The sequence below is a fragment of the Strix aluco genome, chromosome 16 (genome assembly GCF_031877795.1).
Source record: "Strix aluco isolate bStrAlu1 chromosome 16, bStrAlu1.hap1, whole genome shotgun sequence".
In the NCBI taxonomy this organism is placed as follows: Eukaryota; Metazoa; Chordata; class Aves; order Strigiformes; family Strigidae; genus Strix; species Strix aluco.
In genome coordinates, this window is record NC_133946.1 from 15467068 (window position 1) to 15492791 (window position 25724).

Genomic DNA, 25724 nt, shown 5'->3' on the forward strand with positions numbered 1-25724 from the left:
TAAAGGGTAAAGGTACAGCCTCAAAACCCAAATGAGGCTCGATAACTATTGGATGCCTCATCAGATTGCTTGGAATTAAGGCAGATAAATTCATTGTGTATACACAAAGATAATGTACTTGCCATGCGGACTTCCAGCCAGCGATTGGCAGCTGTAAGGAAAAGGGAAGCAATGTTGTTGGAATCTGTGTATTCAAGAAGTTTTTGTCGAAATTTGGCTTCGTACCTAAAAAAAAAAAGAAAAAAAAAAAGAAAAAAGGGTCACACCTTGGAGTCTTGGAAAAATGAAAAAAATTAATTTCTGGGGGTATGTGTTCATGGACAGCTTGACACAGGATCTAAATCAGCCTATCAATAATTCAGTGACATCTGTAGACATTAGACACATGCAAACTGTATTTGTAAAGTATCTTCAGGAATAAATGGATGGTATTGCATTGATCAAACTCTATATGGGAATTCTGGATCACACTGGGCATTTTCTAAATGTATTTTATTACATGGCAACTCTAAGAGAGACAATTCTGAAACTAAAAAAATAAAAATATATATGAGAGAGGAATAGTACATGCATGTACTTGTGAAAAGAACTATTAATGCAGCAGAACACAGTTCTTCTCGGTTAATAATATCAGCTCAAGTTTTAAAATTTATACTACTGCAGTGCCTAAATTGTACCCATTTATAAAGTACAAATTCAAAGTACCTCCAGTCATCGTAGCTCCAGTGTTAGACAAACATGTTTGTCCTTATCACTAAACAAATGGAGCACTTTGGAAAACAAAAGTTCAAGCACATGGTGCAACAAAAAGTAACAGGCTGGAAAGAACTGTGTTCTCCCCCAGCCCCCTAAATGAATTGGCCACAGAATACAAAATAAGGTTAATGACAAATAGGTCTGTTTACAGTTTATTATAGTGGATCTGCACCCACTCATCAGAATAGCTGCCACAATGAATTCTGCCTTGAATTCAGCAGATATGGAAGATGATTCCCTGCTATACCTATTCAGACTGGGGTCTTGGCAAGCACCCAGGTCAGCCAGTCACCCCTTTTAGCTGGGCGTATTTATTTACATAGGTGTAAATTAATGTGATGTTAACAATAAAGTGTATCAATAATTATGTCTAATAATAAAGGAGAAGGCTGGCTCAAAAGCCTTTTCCATGGTAGTAATAGAAGCTCGAAGGCCTGAAGATCTAGTTTAAGCACCCAAAGCTTGCCTTTTTCCCCACTTTATTACATTAGCAAGTTTAACAAACCTACTAATCTCCCCCTATAAAACTTTGCCCTATTTATATCCTTAACTATGATGGTTGCAACAAGCACCACTTATTTATAAACTCAGCTCTCCTTATACTGATATGAGAGAAAGATACGAGATTTGTTTCAGTACAAAGTACATAGCTTAGAGAAGCTTTCAAAATTTGTTCACTGCAGAGTATCTTAATCCTTCTTCTGAGTACAGTATAATAAAGTTATGACTTTACATAAATCATTTATGCCTTTGAGGATAAGAAATAAGTACCACTTTGTGGAAATAATTTAGCTGTTCACAACTTAGCCAATGTGCCAAGAGGTAAGAGTCATGTCTGCTGTGTGTGATGGGGAACAGCCTGGGCTGGCTCCGAGCGTGTCGGTGTGCTGACACAGCCTGCAGCGGGTGTTCCTGAGAGCCAGCACTAGCGTCAGGCAGTGCCAGAGCTCGTGAGCCCTGCCTTTCCTCAGTGCCCTACCCTGCAGAGATGGCTGTCCTGCTCCTGGAGCCAACTCAGTCATGTTTATCTTTTGTATCTCTATACCATGAGGTATTTTGTGATGCAGATACACGTTAGAAGACGTGAGGTGTGCACCATGAGCCAGTCATGCCTATGCACATGGACTGGGATGCAGACAAAGTTACCACTGTTGGTGGAGTACTGCAGAAATACCAGAATTTCTCTTCACAAAGTGTCCCCAGATTACCAGGCCTCTCGGAATACAGACTAGTCTTTGCAGAAGCCTTCACATTTACATTTTATTGATTATTTAACACCAACGCTATCTGAGGTGCCAGACAGCAAACTATAAATCAGGCCAGGACATCTGTTGAAGGTGTATTTATAGCTGCAGCAGTAGCTGTCTTTCTGGTTTCCCCCCGGATTTTTTTGGTACATTTTTCCATATGCATTCTGAGTAAGTGCTGGATGGAGAATTACCAAGGGTAAGGACACTCCAGGAGCAACTGGCACCTAACTTAATGACTGGATTCCTGAATTTGTGTTATTTTTAGGGATGCTCAAGCTAGCAAGTCTAAACTCTACTCCTGGTAATATGTTAGGCAGCTGAAAAGCTACACAGTTCTAAAAATAGCTAGGTTACCAGCTGATGTGAGAGGCTGGCAGGCAGATGGAATACAGAACTTGGGGAACACACATGGCTGTCTGGGTCAGAGACACATCAGTGGCTGCAGGATTTACGAAAAAGAAGGCACCAAACACAATCCTGTGACAGAGGAAGCCATTTCACGGTGACAGGAAGAATCAAGAGGGTATATTCCAAAAGACTGAAAATATTAGCTAGATTGCATTGAATATTATTTAGTGTATCAACACCTGAAAATATACAGCCATAATACTCTAAAGATCCTCTTGATGAAGTAGAAGAATATATGGATAAATAAGAAAAGCAACAATTAAAAGAGAAATTGAATTTCCTTAAAAGTGAACATAGACATATCTACAAACTAGAGAACACTGTTGGCACTTAACGAATTAAATGTCCAATAACAGTAATAGATAATGGAAAATACTATCCTGTTCTACCACTCTTCAGGAAGTTATCTTCAGTCAAAAAGAAACAAATTCATAAATTAGTTCTTCTTTCATTAAGCTATTTACATCCTATTTAGAATAGTTTAAGAAAAGTTAACTTTGTGCATTACTTCTATTACAAAATTAAAATTATAAGTGAGGAGGAATAACCACTACCGTTTCAAAGACAGAATAGTAATCATTAACTTGCAAAACGTGTAGACATCTAGATGAGATGGGTGTGGAAGACAGTTGGCCACGTTTGAGCCAAGGGGGAAGAGCCAAGAACAGCACTAGTGTGGGGAAGGCAGCTGGGAAGCTCGGCAGTAGTTCTGTTGGTACCTCTACCAGTCACAGCACAACTGCCATTTCTGTCACCCAGATACACCACCCAGGCACCTTATCAGGTGAAAAACTTTGTCTCCAGCTTGTATATTTTCAAAATCAGTATAAACAACCACATTTTCAGCTAGCAACCTGGAAAAATAATTTAGGGTGTTATTGTATCCTCTGAAGTCACCAGCATGCACAGTTTATCTTACCAGGACATCAACTCCTACAGCAATTACTCTGGCATAACAAGTTAGTGCATATTAGTTGTTCCGTGGAAACTGTCCAAGCGCATAGTCTGCCACACCACATGCTGTAGTAATTGCAAGCTAATTCAGCTTCTTAAATCTCATTTGCCCACGAGTTGGTTTTTTTTTCAGGCTGCGTGCAAGTGTGTGGAGAGTTACCGCAGGGCAGCTGACACACATTAGATTGTTTTTCTACGGCAACCCCTTCACACGGAAAATGCTTAAAGTTCTTCAATATTCTGGAGTTCCCCCTTACCAGTTTTTGGGGACTCTGGATTTTCCAGGTGATCCAACTAACCATCACTTATAACTGCACAATTGTAGAACAGAATCAGAGATAGATATTCAAAAGCAAGGTAATGTATGTTTCTCAAAAAAACAATACCTGAAGGCTCGGATGGTGGTAAGACCTTCAACAGTCTCTGAAAAATGGGAGAGTAATGGTAGCTGAGTGCTGTCATCCAGTTGCTGCAGGTCCCTGGAGAGGGTTATGAAAAGAATTTTGTAAAAAGCCAGTTTCGTTGTGCAGTTATTCTCTTGAAACAGGCCCAGGGAGTATGATCATAATAATTACATATGTAAGGTTCAGATAGATTCTGAGGCAGTGCTTCATGTTCCTGAGCAGGGAACAAAGAACCCAGGAGTATTTTGCTTTTAAAATTTGAATACAAACAGTGCTGGAGTTCTGAATAGGTCTTTTCCCTTCACTGCCTTCCCTCATTTCTTCTATATTCCTATTTCTTATACTCAATTGTTTATTCAATTAAACATTGTTCTGGCTCTATGCTGAATAAAAATTTAATGGGATACTGCAAATAAGAGCTCGAGTAAGGCAAAACTCAAGAAGGCAAACTGCAACTTCCTCTCTCTTCCCTCTTCATCCCCCGATGACAGCACAACTTCTCTCTGAGCTAACAGTACAGCTCATGCACTCCATAGAGTAAATGGGAGCCCGCACTCATCATTAGGTTGTGCTTCTCAATCTCATGTTCAGTCACCAAATCAGCGGAAGCATGTGTGGGGTGAAAGTATTGAGTCTCAGTTCCTTCCAGCAGAAAGTAAATTGGTTGCAGACTCCCTCTTGATCCATGCATACATGAAGGGATAAACGCAGCAATGCTGCAAGTGATTCTTGAGCACCTCTGAGAGGGAAACTCTGTGACCTTAGAAGGAGGAAAATCACAGATATAGCTAAAATTTTTCAGCTTTTTAAAAACTAAAAGGCACCTAGAACAAGAGAGGATGCTCGTGCACATTGGAATGGGCAGCAGTACCACCATGGTTATACTGCATTCTCCAGCTCTCCCTGGCTTTACAGATTTCTGCTTCCACCTGCATGGGCAGACATCAGTTCCCCTGTTCTGTCACCACATTTTCTTGGACGTGCCCAGCATGCAGCCTTTGGGAGGACAGAATCCAGTTGGTTTTTTGTGTCCTGTGAACTTGTAAGAATCTTTGATCAGGGACAAAGACCCTGCTCATGCCTCCCAGAAGATCTGCTTGAAGAGCTGCAAAGGCGCTTTTAAAATGACACATTTTCACTACAGTGGATGTGGCTCACTTCGGACAGGGCTATGGCTTTGACGGGACCAAATTTAAACATGAAGTTCCCCAGCACTACAATTCTGCAATGCAATCATGCGCTGCAGAAGGCGTTTCTATTGCCAGAACGACACTGGTTTATGCTCTTACCGTGATGCGACTCGGAAGTACTTCTGGATGAAGTAACACATGATTGCGAGGGGAACCAGGGCAATGAGAAACATTGGTGTGACGTATGAGATGACAGCAAGGGCAGATACACACAGCAAAGTGGAGCGACTCAAGCACTCCAGGGTAGCTGGAATGTGCTGCATAGATAAAGAAGAATAAGCACACAGAATCTTCCATAAATTACCAAGTTTAAAACAGCATTATTTCATTTTCCTTTCCCCCACTTAAACAGGAAAAAAAATCTGAGGATTTGAAGCACTAAATGTATAGGTCTGCTTTTGAATTGACTGCTGGGTTTTGGGAAAGTCTGAAGGGATTTCTATGAGGCTGCTTCCCATGTCTGCATTGTGGGCCACAATTCTCACGTCAAAGGATTACAGATGGGATGCAACAGATGATTTTAGCATCTGCATTGATCCTATGAACTGTGCAGTCTGGGGTAAATACTAATAATCTGAATTTCAGTCATTTCTATTTTGGGAAACAGCACTTGCCTTTTTTTCATTTCATTTGCTCATATGTGTCTTTACCCACTTTTAAAAAAAAGTAGATCCTCTTAATTTGGGGATATCACCGTTGATCTAATTTCGCTCCCCTTTTCTGTACAGGGCATCTTAAATCAAATAAATGGCTTTTCAATGTGCATTTAGGATGAGGAATTAATTCTGAGCCTAGAAAATCATGAGGGAAGTTGATATAGTAATGAAAATTACAGATCATCTCTAAACTTCATCTAAATGCATACAAGAAATGAAAATCCAGTCTTTCAGACCAAGAAAGATAGGATAACTTGGCAGCTTGAATATATTTATTCAGTACCTGGTCGATGGTATTGCAGTCAGCTGAAAATCTGTTCAGTATGCTTCCCAGAGGTGTTGTTTCAAAAAACCTAGAATGAGACAAGGAATGGGAAAGATGATAATACTGATACTAGAATACCGTTAAATTTTTTTTCTGTCTTCCTTAAGCTAGGTACTGTATCAGAGACAGAAGCACAGAAATTGATAACCACAGTGAAGTTTCTCATTTTGCCCTGTAACCATGGCTTTTCAATAAAATGGCAGTCCTGAATGTAACGCAACAGCAAACATGTCATCAGCTCCCTCTACTGCCTAAGCTATGCAAATCACATGATTACATTTTCAAAAGTCCTTCTAGATTTGCAATTTAAGGCCTTTTCAATTCATATAAAATGCAAAGTTAAATCGCAAGTCATGCATCTTTCTGGGAATAGAAATGCAAAACTAAGAACAGTTGGAATAATATATTAAAAAACCTTTCCTTTACATTTGCATATGCAAAATGTAAACTTCATTATTGCTCTGTAACTGTCCATTGTTCCATAACTCATGGTGAACCTGAAGTCTAATTCTATCTGAACAAAAAAAGTTTTTACAAAACTATCTGAGGTTTTCCCTGTGTATTACTTCTCCATGATTTCTGGGTCTAATACAATTAGCTTAAAGATAAGAAGGTATTTTTCCCAATGTTTAGTAACAGTTGCAGATTTGAATCAAGCCACAACTTTACTTTCATGCATTAGAAAGAAAACTTGTGCAGGACAACAAAGGCCTTTACCGGTATCTGTGCATCCCAGTGTACTCTAATGATGCCTGTGATGACACTTGTCTAAGCTCATTATCTTTTATAGGCTTACACAATCACTGCCTGACAGTAAATATTTCCAGTGATTAAGATTATGATGCATGCTATGAATGAACTGTATAACATATTGATCAATAATTGTGTTTTCTTCCTAATTAAAAACAGCAAAGAGAAATTAAACATGCAAGGAAGCAAATCTCTAAAGTCACAGTCAGGCAGGAGAAGCATTTGATTAACATCTAGGAACCTGAGCAGCCTGCTCACCATTTTCAAAACTTGCTCAGTAGTTTGATACCTGCTGATTTTCATTGACACATCAAAAAAAAAAAAATGTGATTCACAGTCACTAAATAAAAACTGTGCTTAGAAGACTGCCTTGAACTAAGAAACACGAAATTACTACAATACAATTTGTATTACAACCAGAGGAATACCTCATTGGAGCCAAAATAATTTTATTTAGTAAAGAAGAGTGTAGCTTTTTGGTGACTTTCAAGCCAGTCCACTCCACCGCTATTGATGTGACAAGACATAATACAATGCCAAGACAGCAGAGAATGCTGAAAACTTTTGAATATGGAGAATGGTTGAAATCCTAAGAAACAAAGAAAGAGTAACAAAATTATTCACTGTAAATTATGTCTAAAATTTATTGTAAGAACACAAACACAGGACTGAAATGTAAGGAGTAAATCCTTTTTCCTCCTTAAATTAAACTGCCAATGATTTTCAGCCATCTTAAATCACAGTTTATTATCCTTTGGAGAGGGGAGTGTTTGCATGAAAATAAGAGATTAAACAGGCATTTACAATCATAAATTACTAAAAAAACCTGGAAAAGATATATTTGATAATTTCATCTGAAGGAAAAACCCATCTTCAAAGCATTTATTATGGCTTTGTTGTTTTGGTCTATTTTTTGAATAGGAACAGAGTATAATATTTTTTATTTTGAAATACTAATTTCATATTAAGACCCTAAAGCATCTTTTAGAGATGAAAGCGTGACTCCAGTGAAATCATACATGCACCTCCCAAACATTAATGTAGATTATTTGTAGGCACTAAATCCTGATAAAGAAAACAATCGCAGTTCTAACAAAATCACTCCACATCTGCTTTATACGTACAGAGTACTCTGACAGGAAACACTGTGGTCAGTTCCATGGGGAATTCACACAAAAAATCAACCAAAGAAGCATGATGATCATAAAAAAAAAAAAAAATAATAAAAATCTGTGTTTCCCACATGTTACAAAACTTGAAAGCCCTACTTGCAGTGAGAATGCAACACCTCAGGAAAAATTAAAAAAGAACTATGATATCAAAATCACTTTAGAGACCAAGGTTTAGGCTTATCAGCTAGATGATGAAAACACAACAAACCCAGCAAAGAGAGAACCCAACGCACAAAACTTAGCTGTTAGTTTTATTGCACTGTGTACTTGAAAATGCGTTGACCTTCAAAACACTCTGGAGTGGCTCTACTACTAGAAATATAGCACATCACATACAAATCTTGGAGCAGAGGTTGACAGTGGGAGATCACAGGTTAAATCATAGGAGGAAGGTGTAGGAGGCGTTGCATACCTGACCGTGAGAGCAGTTCTTCAGCTCTGGCTCTGTGTTCTCAGAAATGGCAGCTGAGGTCCAGCACGCCAGCCAGTAGTCGATGGCCACCATCACCGTGTGCTTCAGCAGCTGGGACAGAACCAGCAGTGGCAGGAGGAGGATTCCTGCTGCGCTGAGGTACTTGCCACAGGCTCTCCAGGGCATCTTCGCCCTCTGGTGCAGCACTGAAGACAGGTTGTCTTCGTCATCGCTCTCTGTTACTTCTTCTGCAATGTGCAAGAAAAAAGTACCGCCACACTGACCTACTCGTACACACCTTGCACAGGGACTGGCAAGTGGCAGCTACAAAACAGGTCTTATCGTACAGGGTATAGAGTGGCTTTAAGGTGAAATTACCTGCTCAGGCATGCACGTATTACCCTACTAAAGGCAGTAGTAATTCACGATAAAAAGATGCAAAAAACCTTAGCACTAGGCGATAAATGTCTTCAGCCATGTTGTTGCAATTTAAAAGTACTTGCTTGATAAAAATGAATGGCAATTTGTTTTTTTGTGAAACCTTAAACAAGTGTATTTAGCTATTGACAGGTTTGAAGATCACCCAGCATAAATTATTCAGTATTATTCCTCCTTCATTATCAAATCATGTTCCAAGTACAAGAAAAATCCTCAAAAGTTTGGAGGAAGCTATGACTTTTGAATGCTTGAAATCACTGTAGTCCAGAGGTAAAAAAATCAATGGAAATAGCACTCTTATGAATCACAATCTACCTGAAAAATTATTATTCTCTTGCCAGTTTGAATTATATTAATTCCTTCTAATATAATTTAACTGTGAAACAGTGATGTAGTGGTACTGGGCTCAAAGGGTGCCCTTTTACCTTCATCCTCTTCATCATCTTTCAACAGAGCTTCACGGGAATACATAGTCCTCCGGAGATTTGTTCTTTCCAAAACAGTTTTTCTTTCAATAATAGTCTCCTAAAAAAGGGACAGTTCACGTGTTTTCAACCAGAGTATTAATAAAAAATATACTAGCTGACAAAATTTGTTCCCAATCAGCAAATCAGTGAAAAATAGAAGTGAGAATCTTACAGCAGGCAGTCAGAAGTGATTGATTTGCTACCTCTGTGTAAAACCCAAGGACATAAATCTGATACCTGACATGAATTTCAGGTTGTCAGTCCCAACCCTCTTGGAATCTTAACTTGAATAAATATCCATGAACAAGAACTAAGATTAATATCTTGTTCTTCCTGTGTCATAGTATTAAATACAAAATGTGTTAATGATTTAGAGAGCTTGATATAGGTACATCTGAAAAATTTCTACCCAATGCAAAGAGTAAATTCAGGCATATTTAGTGAAGCAGTTGTCAGTATTGCACGTTATCAATGCTTTTTCTAAAATGGCCCAATTTAATATTCCTTAGACAAGAATATTTGACAGGGCTTCCTATCAAGAATGGATCAGAGGCAACTGTATCAAGGAAGTATGAGATGTCCAAATGAAGGAATTTATCTTAATAGATAAATAATAATGGTAATAGTAATACTATATTCATACTAAGTTAGAAATCACACAGAGCATATCAATCCTTCTAATGCTTTCAACCTAAAAAAAAAAAAGTCACATTTTTTGCAAATGTCATTTGCCCGGCCCATCAAAAACCTTCTCCAGCTCTTGGTCTTGTCGATTCATTAACGTCTTCCAGTGTTCAAAGAGCTCAGTCTCTGATTTCTGAATGTCCTTAAGTGTTCCTTCTCTCTGGATGTTACCATCTTTCATTGCAATTATCTAAAAAGTTAGAAATACAAGTGGTGAGACAAATAGCCATGTATCTGTATTTATTTTAAAGCTACATTGCTGTGTCTGGACAGAATTTTTTCTTTTCTTAAATAAAGAATATTTCTGTGAACAAATCTGTCTTCTAAAAAGACAGTGACGTTATCTTGCCTCTATCCCCTTTACTCGAGATGCTGCAAAACCAGAAACTTCCTACACTTCATGCTTTCAGAAAGGAAGGCTGCTTTTAACCAAGAAGGAAGAAGAACAGGGTGCCTGTCAGCAGATGGGAGAGTGTATTATTCTTCCTAAATACAAGTCATTAGCAAGATAAGATTTTAGAGTTCTCTTACCTCCTAAAAGGAAAAGGCTTTTAGCAACACACTGCACAGCATGTTTTGCCCTCATTCAGGCAATTAGATGTGAGCATGCTGGCTCCACCGTCTGTTTGATATCATGGACCTGATAAGGAAAACCTAGGGAATTTGAATCCCCTAAAGCTTTTAAAAGCATAAATAGTGGATACAGTTTGAAAAAAATGATATATGCAAGAAAAAGTCTGAAGGGTGTGGTTTCCAGGTTTGTATCAGTGTGACTACATTATACACACACTATAACTACCTTCACTTTAGATCTGACAAGGAAAATTGGAAAATGAGGCGTGTGGACTGTAGACCCACGTGACACCATTAGACAATAGTTAATGCAGTATTTATTTTTCTCTCTCCCTGGAAACTCAAATTTCCACGAGCGGGGGGTGGGGGCTGGGGAAATAATCTATTCCAGTTATTGCTAAGAATTTATACCAGAGGAAAGGAAAAAATAAAGCAAACAAGGATCTTTTTGTGGTCAATTTATTCAGGAAATCTGTAATTGGGCTGGACCTTGATTTCTTCTGAGGGTTTTGCTGTGAAGATTTAGGAGGGCCATCACATATACTTCAAATTGTATTTTTATTTAAAATTCCTTAATAAAATAAAATAAATATACCTGCTGCACTCCATTGGGTAAGACTTACTAAGGCTTAATGAGACTTGTGGTTAGGAAAAACCCCCGAACTATTTCTTAATAACTTTTAAAAAATTTTAAACTTAATTCATACAAATCCTTCCTGTCTTACAGGCTGTTTGGAACAGTATATTTTATAAAACATTACTGAAACCCAAGTAGAAGATTTAAACAAATAAATATTTCTCAGAGTATCTCATAACACATGAACACCTACAAATCGGTCTGCCAATCATAAAGAAAACAAAAAAGATTATACTGATACAAGGCCATAGCTGTGCATATTTTAAAAAATGCAAATATATAACAATTGAACAAGAGGAAGCCAAAACGGACCTCAGAGAGAGAGGAAGAAGGCAGAAAATTCCTGTATCCTGAGAGACACTAGCCAGAAAACCAGAGCTGTGTTGAGAACAGTAGTAATCCTTAAAGGTGTACAGTTGAGGGTCAAGGTCACAGCAGACACCATAAAGGATAAATGCTGCTCACCAGAAACATGATCGGAACAAGATTAATGTCTATCTGCAACTTTATAGCAAGCCAACACTAAGAACAGAAAGCAGCTGAAATACAATTATTTCTTGAGACAGAGTAACTGCTGCTATAGTCGTGGGAGCTGCCAATGAGAGAGAAGTCCTGCCAGCAGGCATAATTGCAGCCATCAGTCCTCAAGGGCAAGATGACCTGTGATGCTGCAGTCGGATAACCATAGGAGAACTAAGTGCAAGGCCAGTGTGAACCAGTGAACTAAAAAAAAAAAATCCAAAAAACCAAACCTCCTTATCCTACTTGATTTGCTTCATCTTTGACACTTGCAATTGCAAATTCTTATAGAAAGCATACCTTTATTTTTTTTCTGCAAACTACAAGATATAACAAAGAAACCTAACAAAACAATTGATTACTACACATTTCTTAAAGTTTTGCCAACATACAAAGGTTAAAGACATTCTTGACACATAATGCACTAGTACTAACCACAAGGAAATACTGTTTTTTTCCTTCTATTTCCATGCACCTCAATATCCATTAACACACCCTTTCTCTGTGACAGTACAGACAAATTCCTAGTAACAACCCAGCAGAGGTGAATATGTTACTCAAATATTTCACTGTTTTGAGCAAAATTTTCCAATATAACTAATGGTTTTGGACACTCAATATATTTTAAACACTGCCTGCTTTCATGAGAGTATTAAGTATCAGCTCTATGAAAATCCAACCTACTTAGGAGTCCTAAGATGGGAATCCCAAAACTATGGCACCCCAAACTCACTGGCTAATTTGCAGAAGATCTTGATTCTGTCTCTTCTCATTAAACTACCACTTGGTGGAAAGATGAAGCAAAAGCCTTGTTTGTAGCAAGACAGATTTGTGCCATATTCTTGCTTCCTCAGAAAAACCAGACAGAGCTTTCTTACCCAGTCAGCATGGGGTAAGTACTGCAGCTTGTGAGTTACTAGCACAATGGTCCGCTTGTCTTCCCGTAGCATTTTCAGGATCCCTTCTTGCATGAGATGGTCACTTAGGTGGATATCCAGTGCAGAAAATGGATCATCCTGTCATGAGGGAAAGAGGTCGGCTTTTGGAGCCAGCGCTTCCAGGATTTAAGGAAGCTGACAGGTTTTAATACCGGTAAAACCAGTTAGATCAATACGGACAATCAAAAGAAGCCAGCAGAAGACCAGAATTGTTCTGAGGAATGATTTTTCTTGAATCACATAACAACAAACCTGAACTGTCTTTTTGCAGTGAGTACTCAGACATACGGTCCCGCCAGCTGTGCCAATGCTATGACTGCGGGGGGCTTTCCTCTCAACAGGTGTGTTTCACAGCCTGCGGAACCACAGCACATTGCTTCTGTCCAGCGGGTGACAATGCTGCAATGTATGGCCCTGGCATATAGGAGATAACTGCTCCAGGGACAGCGACAAAGAGCACGTTTTGATTTCCCTTGTACATAATTGCCTTCTGATATTTTCCTTTTTGATCCATAAATCAAAACTCTATTAACGAAGAATCACAAAAGGAGACATATTGATTGTTTTGATGACTCTGCTCAGATGCTTGATTTATGACCTAGATTATCTTACTGAATCAACAACTTATATGCAACCAATTTAGGCATAAACTAATCTGTACCATCTTTTGGGGGACTTCTTTACCTAATCCTATTTATATGGAATTACAAATCTATTCTTTCTGCTTGCACTAGTGATACTGGCTGTAGCATTTACTTAGTATTATACTTATATTTAGTGTAATATAATACTTAGCATTACATTTCACTAAAACTAGCATTTCTTAAAAATCAAATTTTGTTTTCTCCAGAGGCTTTCTGATAAAGTAGGCCTGAATTTGAATTAATTCTGTTCTCTGAGTGACATCATTGCCACCTGTTAATTCGGGAGAGGTATAAGCAAAGAGGTGAGTGCTTTAGAATATCAATATCCCTTTGAACTTTTATTCCCCTCAACTTTGCAACAATTTATATTGTTACTGCATTAGATACTTCAGTATTGTTGCTTTCATGTATCTACAAAACAAAAAATATCTGAAATCAACAGTAAGATAAACACTATCTTTGCAATTCTAATAAATCAGAGCATCATAACACAGAGCACTTCAAAAGTGCTTTTGAAACACAGTAACTTCTGACTGTGATACAGAATTTATTCTCAAAAACGTGTGTGCAACTGCGTGTGCGCTATGCTCACTGAGCAGGGGTGTATGTTGTCAGCTTTACTGCTGCACTCTTCTGATCTGGCACAGACCTAAACACCGTTCTGAGCCCCAAGTTTGTGCCCAGCCACCTCGTATGCAACGCTGCACCTCTGTGAACTGTAAATGCCAGGTCACAGAACACGACATCGCACTGTGGAGTCAGGCGAGGCTGTTTGTTAAGGTGGCACTCACCATGTATGATTATAATGATGCACTGAGTACAAGACACCTGAAAAAAAAACAGTTCATGCTACAGGACTAGTCTGACATGCGACAAATAAAACATGCTGAGTGAATGAATGCAATTAAGAATAAAATGTGTAGTGAATTATCATATGACCTGTTTTCATATCTGCAACTATCACAAGAAGTTTAGAGAATACGAAAGGTTATTGAATATGAGGTGCCTGCTTGTGAGAGTGTTTGCAAATAACAACTTAGAGGATTCCTGATTATTTCTGAAAGATTAATAATTGGAAAGAAGTTTATTTGTAGGTACTTTTACATTATCAAACCATAGAGAACCTGCTACTATTAGGAGATTATTGAGTGTCCTGCACAAAAGTACAAAAGTGACAAAACCAAGTTACAGCCCAATACCAGATCTTGCAAGCACCTGGCCCAACTGCTCTTTACTCTCCTGCATTTTGGTCATTGCCTGGAAATGCCCTACACATGAAGCAAGCACATACTGATTAGCCTAATTACAGGGAAAGGTCTAAGTAACCTCCCAGACTTTTAGGGATGACCTCTAATGTGCACAGTTTTTCTAATCCCTTGTGACTAATGTCTTGCTGTTGTAACAGCTGGATTCAAAGCTCCTTGAAAACTGAGTTTAAGAAGGAAATCCTAAATTGGAAAGCCAGCAAGCTCACTACTAGTGAGTGTGTAGGATGCATCTGTTTTCCCACCTACTAAGATTTAGAGCCTGCTCTCACTCCTTTTTCCATAGCACTTCTGTTGAAGTTGGGACAGGATATACAACAAGCAGTTCAGGGTGGGAAGACAGCTTAGTTTGTTGCAGAAAGGAAACACCCCAGACACAGGGCAACATTAATTTTAGGCCTGAGACAGCTTTGGAATTTCATGAATATGGCTGAGACTACCAAATTTCTAAGTACCAAAGATAAACACAAGGGTCAAAAAGAAATTTCAACAGACTGAGAGGGGAAGCATCAGCATTTCAATCTATATGCTAATACCTATCTGTGTGCCAGCAACATTTAGAAAATGCTTCTTACCTACAAGCTAGCTAACAACAGATATAAAATAAACAGTGCTCATTTGGCTTAGCTCAGTGAAGCACAACGTTCTGTGCATGTTACCCATGAAATACTCTAAATGCTTGCATCTCATGCTTCTGTTTTGGAGCATAAACATAATGGCACCTACTCACCAGGAACACAACATTTGTCTGCTGGTAAAGTGCTCTTGCCACACTGATACGTTGGCGCTGCCCTCCAGACAGATTAATACCCTGGAGACAAGCGGGAGAAAAAAGATATCAGTTACAAAAACATCAACTGAATATTCATATTCTGATTGGATTATCCACAGAAGACTTTCTGGACAAAGAAACCCAGAGAAATTTTTCAAAAGTGTGGGCCTGCAATTCAGCTGGGAACACAGTACACAAATTGTTAGAAAAGCCAGAGCACTCTGTCCAGAGCTCTACTCCATACATACCAGAGGGATGGGAAATGTTTAATGGTTTGTGGTGACATAATGATGTAGGTGGCATAGATATTCTGCAGGCAGTCTAAACTAGATTTCTACTCAAAAGTTAGCTTTATGAGTCTGGCTGTGTCCTGTTTTTTATTTATTTTTATAATCATATGCTGTCATACTGTATCAGCTCTATTATATACTGTAATCAGTAATTGCTAGCTGGGAGATCAGACCATGCTGAGATGAACATTACGTGGTTGCTATTGTACTTGTTTTCAGCCCTTCATCCCCTGCTACCACCCTGCTTCTAAATTACTCATCCTTCTTGCGATCCACCTGCACCTTCACAAACACCTTAAGCTCTCACAAGCCAGTCCTGCTGCCAAAAGACACTACCCGACCTTCTCCCTCCCCTCCACTTCCCTCCTCCTGTCTAAAAACCATTTGTTTGGCTACATGAATTGGGTTAGGAGCTAATCCATTTAAAATTAACATAGTAGCCAGTGTGGAGATTAGGCATGGAAATGTATCCTTAAATGCATCCTTGTGTGGGGTGGTTTGTTGGGTATTTTGGGGTTTTGTTTGTTTGTGACCATGCCAGTATGTGCCAGAGTAAATTGTTTTCAAATTTGTGACTTCTGTTTCCTGTCTTGTCACTCCCTAATCTGTCCTGATGTGATAAATCTTAGCTTGCTGTTGATTAAACACCTGCCCTGTTTTAAATGATGGGGCTGTAAAAATCTATGAATTATTTATTTTTATGCTACTCCTAAAGAAACAAAAAAATGCACTGTGAAGTCAGGATATCTGAGATAGCGGCCACGGAATTAGTCAAACATTCTGATAGCAGCACATTTAAACCATTGCATCTCACATAAATGACAGTGTTTCCATGTTTACTGAGCAATAAGCTTTCAGACTAATGACCCAAACATACACTTAACTAAAAGATTACCTTTGTTGCCAAATAACCGGTAAGATTTTAAAAACACAACAAAATAATAAAAACCCCTCTCTATATTTAAAGCAAAAATAGAAGCCTCTAGCTGTTTACTGACCCTCTCTCCAATCTGGGTTTGGTCTCCATGAGGGAGAATGTCAATATCAGGCTGGAGGGAACAAGCATCAATTACTGCTTTGTACCTGCGGAAACAAAAAAGGTAACGCAAAATCCACACAGATACTGCTAAAGAAGCACATTTCCCACCTGCAGAGGAACAAAAATTAACCAGCTGGAAAAATCACACAGTGGAAAACATATCTGTTAGCACTAATTGTTCTAATGGGATCTTTTTCAATCATGGGCAAGTAAATAGTATTTCAGCTAGGAAAAAGCATCTTAGGTCAGCTTCCTAATTAAAAATATTTAATAGTTAAAACCAGGAAAAACAAGCACAACTTCTTCCATGGTATATTGTTTCTGTTCAGCTTTTTTTTTTTTTTTTTTTTTTTTTTCATGTCCAGGGCCTCAGTTTCTTGTTTCAATATCCAAGGATGACAGAAAAAATGTGCGTAGGATGTGAGTACATAGTCAACCACTTCTTTTAAGGGCGGAGGGATGGAATACCAGCAATTAACTTTTAAATATTTTGGAATGTTTGGTGGGCATTTGTACTGAATAAAAAAGCAGACTATTAATCCTTCACAATGTACCAAACACTGAAACTGTAATAAACAACATTCTCACTCCCAAATGGCTAATGTCGTTCTAAGACAGTTAAAGTAGTCAATTAGGTGTAAGAAGAGAATCCTGCATGTTAAATAAACACTGTTCTTGGAAATGAAAACACTTCTAATACTTAAGTTGAAGTGAGACTGAACTCTGTCCCCTGTGTCCTTCAGGAAAAACATGGTCAAAGGGGGACTTGTGCAGAACTGACGGTCTTTTGTCATGTTCAGGCAGGTGCAGTACGTTTGTTACTAGAGGGAGATGGGGACCCTTGGGTGAACTGAGGCCTATGCCACTCCATTATTCAGCTAAAAGGGGAGCAAAGCGGTAACAATGCTGAAACCTGTTACCTCTGTTTGTTAAAAGGGCTTTCAAATGTGATATTCTCTTCCACTGTGGCATTGAGCAACCAAGGCTTCTGTGATGCATATGCTACTGATCCTCTTTTCCTGGGGAAAAAAACAAAACCAAAACCACAGAGTTCCCAGATTATAGTGCAGTAGGTGCTTTAGGAAACCACTTTCTTGTAAAGGAAGAAACTGGTATTTAGTCTTCAAAAATGCTCTTGCATTTCTTTAGGACAATCAATAGCTCTCCCACCAAGGAAACACATAAGTTAAACTTCCAACAGTATACTGAAATTGTTCACCTAACTGAATTTCAGTTTGTTCCCTTTTTTTCTGCTGTGAGGTGGGTTTTGGAGAGGCTAGCTCAGTAAAGCTGCCTCTTGAGCAGCGCGGATGGCAGGAAGAAAACTACCATAGACTGAATCCCAGCTCTGTTTGGATAGACTAATAAAAAAAACTGTATAGCAGATCACTAGTTAGACAACACATTTCAGGAGGGATGTTCTAAAAAGATATTTTTAAGGTGTTCAAAAAAAATAACAACTCCACACACGCACAAAGGCAATTCCCCCCCACCCCCAACACATTTATTTTCCCCATTCCGAGAAGCAAACTTGAGTCATAAAGTAAATGTGTAGAAATCTTTCTAAGTCTATAAAGACAAGAAAAGAGAACACAGACAAAAAATATTTGCTAAATTCCTCCCTGTGGAACTGCCCCCATAATGTACCATCAGAAGGGACAACTTATCAGGTATGGTCAACAGGATCTTACCATACATATTTTATTTCATAGGGGTTATTATTATTACTATTTAAAAATAAAAGTATCTGCCTACTAGTGAAGTAGTAGTGCTTTTGTTGGCTGTTGTGCACCAAGGACCTCAGTAAGGCAGAGCTGGGAGAAAGGCAACATTTTTTATTAGAGCAACTGATACTGTTGGAAAACTCATCGGCATATCACCGTTTCCCCAGAAAGGGGCCAAAAGAGGGATCATACACCTAAAAGCATATCTGTTTTCTTTCCAGCTATATCAGCTAATCCAATAACAAGATAGGACCTCTCACCCAAACGTAGCCTTTGTGTGCTAGACAGCCATTACAGCAGCCTCTTTCTAGTTGGACCTGAATGCAATTCAAACCATAAGCTGTCAAAATACACCAGGCACTTTATCTGTTTTTATCAGGAGTTAAGGTCACTTGCCCTGCTCATTTTTTCAGGCTTTCGCCAAGCTTGCTTAGAAATCATTATAGGATCTAATTTTCTCTGATGACCTGAAAGAACACACAGTTACACTACCCTGCTAACATGATTCCAAGTTCAAATGTCTGATGGCTCATTAGAATTTAATTATATTTTATGAATTCTCTTTACTGGAAAATGAAACAGAAAAAAACCCCAAAACAACAACAGTCAGAAATAATCCCCTAGGCAGCCCAGTGCGCAGCCCCAAAATTTAATTCAAAGAGCATTCAGTTCTGCCTCAAGAGGGAAGCATTTTTTCAATTAGTATGAAATTCTCATCCCAGTGATTGAGAAAAAATTGCTCTGAGCATTCCAAGATGAACATGTATTCCCCTCCCCTCCTCAAAACCGTGCCTCTGCTGCTCTTAATTCTCAATATGATTTAAAAGTTACTTCTAATTTATTTTTTGAAAAATAGTAGCAAAGTTTTGAGGAAAATGTTTTTACAACTTTTGTAAAAAGTGTTCTTTTGTTCAGTGAAGATAGTGGCACTGCCAGTAAGATGCACTCCATCCTGAGAACCAGCACAATTGCCTGGGAACACCATCCACGTCTGGCTTACACGCTGCTTTTAGGCCATCAGTGAGAATTAGTTACTTCAAGAAATTTGGGAACAAGCAATGAGTTTGCCAAAATTCATTTCGGACTTGGAATTTAGTAAACGCCTCTAAATTAATCTAAATTGCAAATTGACACTAGGATGATATATCAGGGCAGATCATATTTTGACATAAGCAAAAATCTTGCAAGTACTTGATCACAGGAGAAATCTGTTGCATATCTACAGTGCTTTTTACAGTAAAGGGGCAAGCAAACAAAACTTTTAATGAAACTGAGAGACGCGTGGCCAAAAATCCAGAGAACAAAATATTCTGAAACAGAGTGTGCAACACTTTCTCTGAAAACCTGCCTTAAACCTGCCTAAGGTTTCACACTTACAACACTGAATGCAAACAAATGGCTTAACAGACAAAGACTTATGAGGAATTTATTCTGCGTGTGGAAGTAACTGCCTCCTACCCCCAGACTGCATAAACAAACTTGCATTTTCAACAGTGGAGTATTTTTTTTCTTTAATAACACAAGATAGACTAACCATAGCCTCTTAATTATCAGAGAGGCCGACAGCAAAATCCAACCTCACAATAAGTAGGGAAAACCTTCCCTGAGCTCCCTAGAGACTATGTGCTTTGACTAATACAGCATCAAGCCTGTTCATTAATTTAGAATCAGAAACAACATTGTCAAGATTGTTTGTTTAAAGTTATTAATCTATCTTCACATTTCATTTTGTTAAGTCCACTAGGCTCAGTATGCATTCAAGATCACTGAAAATAAGACTAGTTAAGGGACATACATATATGAATCTTGGTGCCTTAATCAACCTACCAAGTCTGAAATGTTGGAGATTTTAAAAAGAAAAGAGATGCACTTAAAATGCAATACAGTTATGATTATAATGGTAGAGGAAGTAATACATTGCAAAGACTTCCCTGGGTGTTTTGTTTTGCTGACTACAGGTTTATCTTTATTATTTTGCACAATTCATGAATTTCTAACATCAGTCAACAACTCAAAATCAAATGTTCTCCAAATGAGAGAAATGTGTACTGTCCTGTCCTATACTATTACTGCATGAACAAAAGAATATGTTTCCATTATTTTCAGCCTGAAAATAGAACATAGGTAATAGAACATTCTGATATTGCCACTCCTGAGTATTCAGGAGCATACTTTTCTGCTGTTATTAAACTGCAAGGGTCACTTGCTTGTTTTCAATTCTAAATCTTGCAGTAGCTGCATACAGAGACAATCCATTTGCCTTTTAAGGAGGAATAATTCATTAAGTGCAGACACTTCTGAAAAATGCTCCCAGAGTTACAGAATGGCTGGGGTTGGAAGGGATCACTGGAGGTTCCCATTATTTTTTGAAGTGTTGTACCTGAATTCCGTGTCAATAGGAGATTCTTTCTCTGAGCTGCAGAAAACAAACACAAGTGGTTTTTTTAAAAAAAATCAATTATTTTACACAATGTATCTTAAAGTACAATCACTATGCTATAATTAAAAATACAACAAAATGACTGCATAACAGAAATAAAACTCTCTTAAATATGCTAAAATTCTGTACTATGTGATATTGACCTAAAAAAGGTATGGCTAAAGTTTCAGTTTTGAGAAGTGCTAAATAACATCTCAGAAAGTATTCACACCTATGAGCAAATACTCAAGACTTTGGCTCAAAATACTCTGTTCTGAGAACACCGAAAATGTTCTACAGGATGCTAGTGCAATGAAGCTACCAGACGTAGTCCTACAGCACTTACCCAGCATAACTAGGATTCCCAGAACCTATGATAACGGAGGTAATTTTTTCATACAGTTTAATATTCTTTTCTACTTTTTAATACGTTTGCCATACTGTTGTGCATGTTATCTCACTGTTTGCTGTCCATCCTCATAACAGCTTCAAACATGTGTATGTCTAATTCTGATCACATTTCTCTTGTATCTTAATGGGTTCAAATGGTTTCACTTTAAATTGGCACAGAAATTGCAGCCTCTCTTACAGAAAGAGCTGTGAGATTTCCAGCATCCTTTACCATGAGGCTTAGTCGTTAGATACATGATGTCCCTCTTACACTACACTGGACAGGAGCAGAAGTTTTGCAGGACTTGGTCTGACCAGGTAACAAGTCAGAAAAAAGATAAATGGGAGAGAAGAGGCTGATAAATCTACAGAAAAGGCAGCAGAATACTTGGTGCATCACAGAACCAAGAAAATATTCTGGTCAGTAGAAGACACACAGTTTAGCATAAGTAAAGAAAAGGGACATCATATGCATTTTACCCGTTCTGATTTCAATAACAAAGTTCTCAGTGACTTCAGCAGGGCTAGGATTGTCACTTTTACAAGGTTTACCATTCTGGAGGTTTGTGCGCCACACTAAAATCACAACCACATCAGAAAGCTTTGCTCTCAGTTCATTTGATAGCTATTCCCAAAATCCAAGCTGAGCTATGTTAATCAGGTAAAAATAATATCCATGCAAGCATCCCTTGCCAACAGATGGACTAATCTGCTACTCCCCACACTTCTCAGTTTGAGTGTGCCTGAAGAATGCTAGGTGAGAAAATAAACTTATGACAGGATGTAAAAAATGAGAAGAGTAACAGAAAGAATTTACTTTAATAAATGAAACCTTCAAAGCAATACTTGATACTATTTTTAAAAGTGTAACATTAGGGAATAATCTGGTTCAGACTTTAAGAGGATTTTCAAAGATGTACAGGAAAGTTAGGATACAATTTTCAAAGTTGCTAAACGGCGTTTTCATAAAGGAAATCCAGCTCTTATTTTTGTAAGTCACATAAGTGGTTTCAAAAATTTTATCTTAAGCCAGCGGATACAGTTTCACTGATTTTGAGAAGTCCGACTCTGAAAATGTTAAGCATAGATTTTAGAAACCTTTGGTTCCTTCTATTGCAATCGATTTAGTAAGAAGACCAATACAATACCATACCTGACATCTTCTCCCGTCTCACTGTCAGAAGTACAGCTGCATCACAAATAGAAAGTAAAGATTGTTTATTTAAGTAAGCACAGGCAATCTGCCCCAGAAAGAAAAACTATTAAATTCCACTTAGTGCACAGACTGCAAACAGTATTTATCACAGAGCTGCAGTGCAGCACCTGTTCCTTCTATACAAACTGACTTGATTTTAGCAGACAAAAAAAATTTGGTGACAGTTTTTTTCCTTATAAACATTTAATTTGAGTCAACAAATAAAATCACCTCCCCTCTGTCCTGCAGGTGCTAACAGAACTGAGACGTCCTAGGTTTTGTTTTTGCTATTTTTGAGCATGTATCAAGATGTTCACAGAGTTTTGTCAGCATGGCTGGCCATACTTATTACTGATGCTAAATTCAGTTCCATTGAAAAAAATGAAAAATCTCTGTGTCAAGTGGTATCAACAAAATCAAGAAGGAACAAAATTTTTCTGGCTTTAAAGAGAACAGTCTCATTAACTTTTTGATAACACCAATTGCTTATAAATATCCAGGAAAGAAAACCATACCTGCAGTTTAAAAGGTTGGTTTGAGACAATTCCAGAAAGTTAATGCATAGTAAACAATGACCATATCTAAGTTCAATTCACTGTAGGATTTGAGAGAGCCAGACAGCCACTAGTAACTTTATGCCAAAGGCCAGCGGACTGATCAAAGGTTTTCCACAGTTACCTCACACTCTTTAGTGTGGTCTTTAGTGACTCTGTGAACGCAGTAGCACCTTCTCCAAAAACCCATGAACCTGTTGCATATCATTAAATAGCAACACATTCTTTACAGAAACTATCAAGGGGTTGAAACAGGGAATATTTTTTCCAGCCCTTCCATGCACAACACAAGGACCCTGAACAACAAACAGTGGTTCCTGCTTCATGGACCACCCCGAAGAAGGCCAGGGAACACCCTTGTGACATGCAGTATTTGTGCATGACAGAGGCTCCCTCTCCACGGTGCTCTTCTACACCAGCTGTTGAGACAGGCAGAAAGCTCTGCAGCTCACATAATCCATCAAAGTAGCTCCAGAAGCAAAGCTCAGCCAGGGTCCCTGGGGGCGGGCACAGCCTACCTGTGCTCACTGCAGGTGGGCAACTGTGCTCCAGTTTCCGCTGCGAAAGCGGGGCACAGCGCCATGCTCACAGGGCACCAACGCTTCCCAGAGTGACAGGAGATGCAGCAGCACACAGCAATGTCCCAACTCCCCCTGGTAACCATGTTCTTTTCCTATATACAGCCACAGGTGCCACAATTCTCGCATGCAAGTACTGGTAGATCAGTTCTCTGATCTGTGTTTCTGTTCTGTAGCTGGAAGAAATGAATCCTCCATTTGGAATTTTAGCTCAGCCTTTTCAACACACTTTGACTTTGTTTTATCCTTCCTTTTCCCTTTTTCCTGCATACTCCTGGCAATTAAGGATGCACTTATCTTCTACCAGTGTTAAAATGTCAAAGTAATGCATGTTTGATAATGAGGTCTAGATCTAATTTTTCCAGGCATAGGGATGTCTAAAGGTGCAAATATGTGCCTACTGAGATTTTCAAGCCTTCAGATCTCTATTTCCAATTTAAATAAAATAAAGTACCTGGATGTTTCTGAAAACTCCAGTAAACACATATTTATAAAAATCAATGTAACTTTAGGCATCAAAATAACTTTAAAAATACTGTCACTTGATGAAAACAGTCAACTCCACATCGAGTAGAAGAAAATCTACTGTTAACAATCTTAACAAATCTAGCACTTCCTTCACATTATAAGGACTCTAGATTCACATGGGAGTATATATGTCCTGTTTAGAAACAAATGACATAATTTTGTTTGAGCAAACTATTTCTCATTTAGGTCAATTTTCTGATATTATTTACTCCAAAAAGTCTTATAATATAAACTGCTCCCTGGACTTGAACTGGGACTATTTAAAGTGAGATACTGCCCAGAAGAAATTAGCATGGCATATACTATAATTATTTACTCAATAACCAGTCAAATCAATACTATTTACCATCTCTTCAGAGTGTAAATAATGATTTCTCTATTTTTGTTAATCTCTAACCATATTATCAAATATTTATGCTGAGATGCTCTCAGCCTGCTTTGGCTAGGGGGCAGTAATCTGGGCCCTGATCTTCCAGGCACACACCGTAATACAAACAACAAAATAAAATCATAAATGGGCAAGTGCTCACTTCTGATTACCCGATTCCTAGCCCAGAAATAAATTACATTTCTTTTTAACGTTTTGAGACAAATAAATTTTTATAGGAAGCAAATAAAGATGATATGCAGTTAATCCTGTTTTATCAATAGAGCATGGAGGCACAGAGGAGGGAAATGACTTGTGCAAGGTTATCCTATATTAGACCAAGGGAAAGGCCAGGAATAGAATCCAGATTTCCTGAGCACTGAGTGACATGTCAGCAGGATGTATCCTTCATCTTCATAGCTGTGACCTTGGAGGAAGGGAAGGGGAAGGAAATTTGAAATGAAATAATTCAGGACTATTCTGTAACGGGAATGACTGAAGCCAAGCACTCATCTCATCCTGAACAAAGAGCTGTAACAAGGATCTTTCTGATTTTGGTGACACATTTTATTGCCTGAGCTAAGGCTACAAGCTCTGATGATTACTTGATAAGACTACTCTCCTTGAACCTGGGATAATGTTGCATGTACCTGGTCAGGCTTTAGTATTTTCTTATCAAATTAAGGAAGCTTTCATCTGATAGCTTTACAACACAGGTGTGCCAGCCTACACTGACTGCATCCATCGTTCTGAATAGACAAGTGCACATGGTAGCAGCTCTGAAAGATGAGACAGAACATAATCTGTCCCAGTGCAGCCAGCACTTACAGTGCTAAGATTGTTTCAGCCACAAGCCCCTTTATACATATCTGACAGATAGCAAAGCAAATGTGATAACAACTGAATTTTACCTTGTGATACTTTGGCACATATAGAAGACATGAAAACCAGTTCTGACCTTTACACTGTTGTGAAGTACATACTTCTAAACAAGTGCTATTTAAAAACACGGTCTGATCAGAACCATCATGTCATCTGTTTCAGTTTAGCATCAGACATTCAAATTACACTTCTTAATCATGTTATGTCATCTGTAAAAAATTACAGCCTTGCTGAAATTAAATTAGTTCACCTAATCAGGCTGCAGGGATTCTACATGGTTCCTCAACATATTCTGATTTTCTGCTTAGGGAAGTATGTTTTAGTGGATAGATCAACACATTCTGGAACTTTGGCTTCTGTTCTTGCCTCCCTCACCAGCTGAAAGGGTCATCTTCCTACGTTTCATTTTCTCTACCTATAAACAAGGGAACCTTCCTTCCTTGTACTATTACTATTAAAGCATGTGCAACTCTGAGTAGCGTGACTGGTTAATACATGAAGGCTGAATATAAATAATGTCTACAAACACTCAAGGAATTTGTGA

The 25724-nt window shown here is 38.4% G+C and overlaps 1 protein-coding gene across 4 annotated transcripts in view; it reads right to left on the minus strand.

The window, feature by feature from the left end:
* ABCC8 (ATP binding cassette subfamily C member 8) overlaps positions 1-25724 on the minus strand; it is a 78862-nt gene that overhangs the window by 11760 nt on the left and 41378 nt on the right. For all 4 annotated transcript variants that reach the window (XM_074842218.1, XM_074842219.1, XM_074842220.1 and 1 more), the window contains exons 17-30: positions 22230-22265; positions 20648-20683; positions 17464-17562; positions 16503-16587; positions 15173-15253; positions 12474-12611; positions 9931-10056; positions 9141-9240; positions 8278-8525; positions 7122-7282; positions 5902-5971; positions 5062-5219; positions 3755-3847; positions 123-225 (exon numbers count right to left, since the gene is read on the minus strand). In XM_074842218.1, the coding sequence (XP_074698319.1) occupies positions 123-225; positions 3755-3847; positions 5062-5219; positions 5902-5971; positions 7122-7282; positions 8278-8525; positions 9141-9240; positions 9931-10056; positions 12474-12611; positions 15173-15253; positions 16503-16587; positions 17464-17562; positions 20648-20683; positions 22230-22265 (1534 nt within the window). The remainder of the gene's footprint in view (positions 1-122; positions 226-3754; positions 3848-5061; positions 5220-5901; positions 5972-7121; positions 7283-8277; positions 8526-9140; positions 9241-9930; positions 10057-12473; positions 12612-15172; positions 15254-16502; positions 16588-17463; positions 17563-20647; positions 20684-22229; positions 22266-25724) is intronic.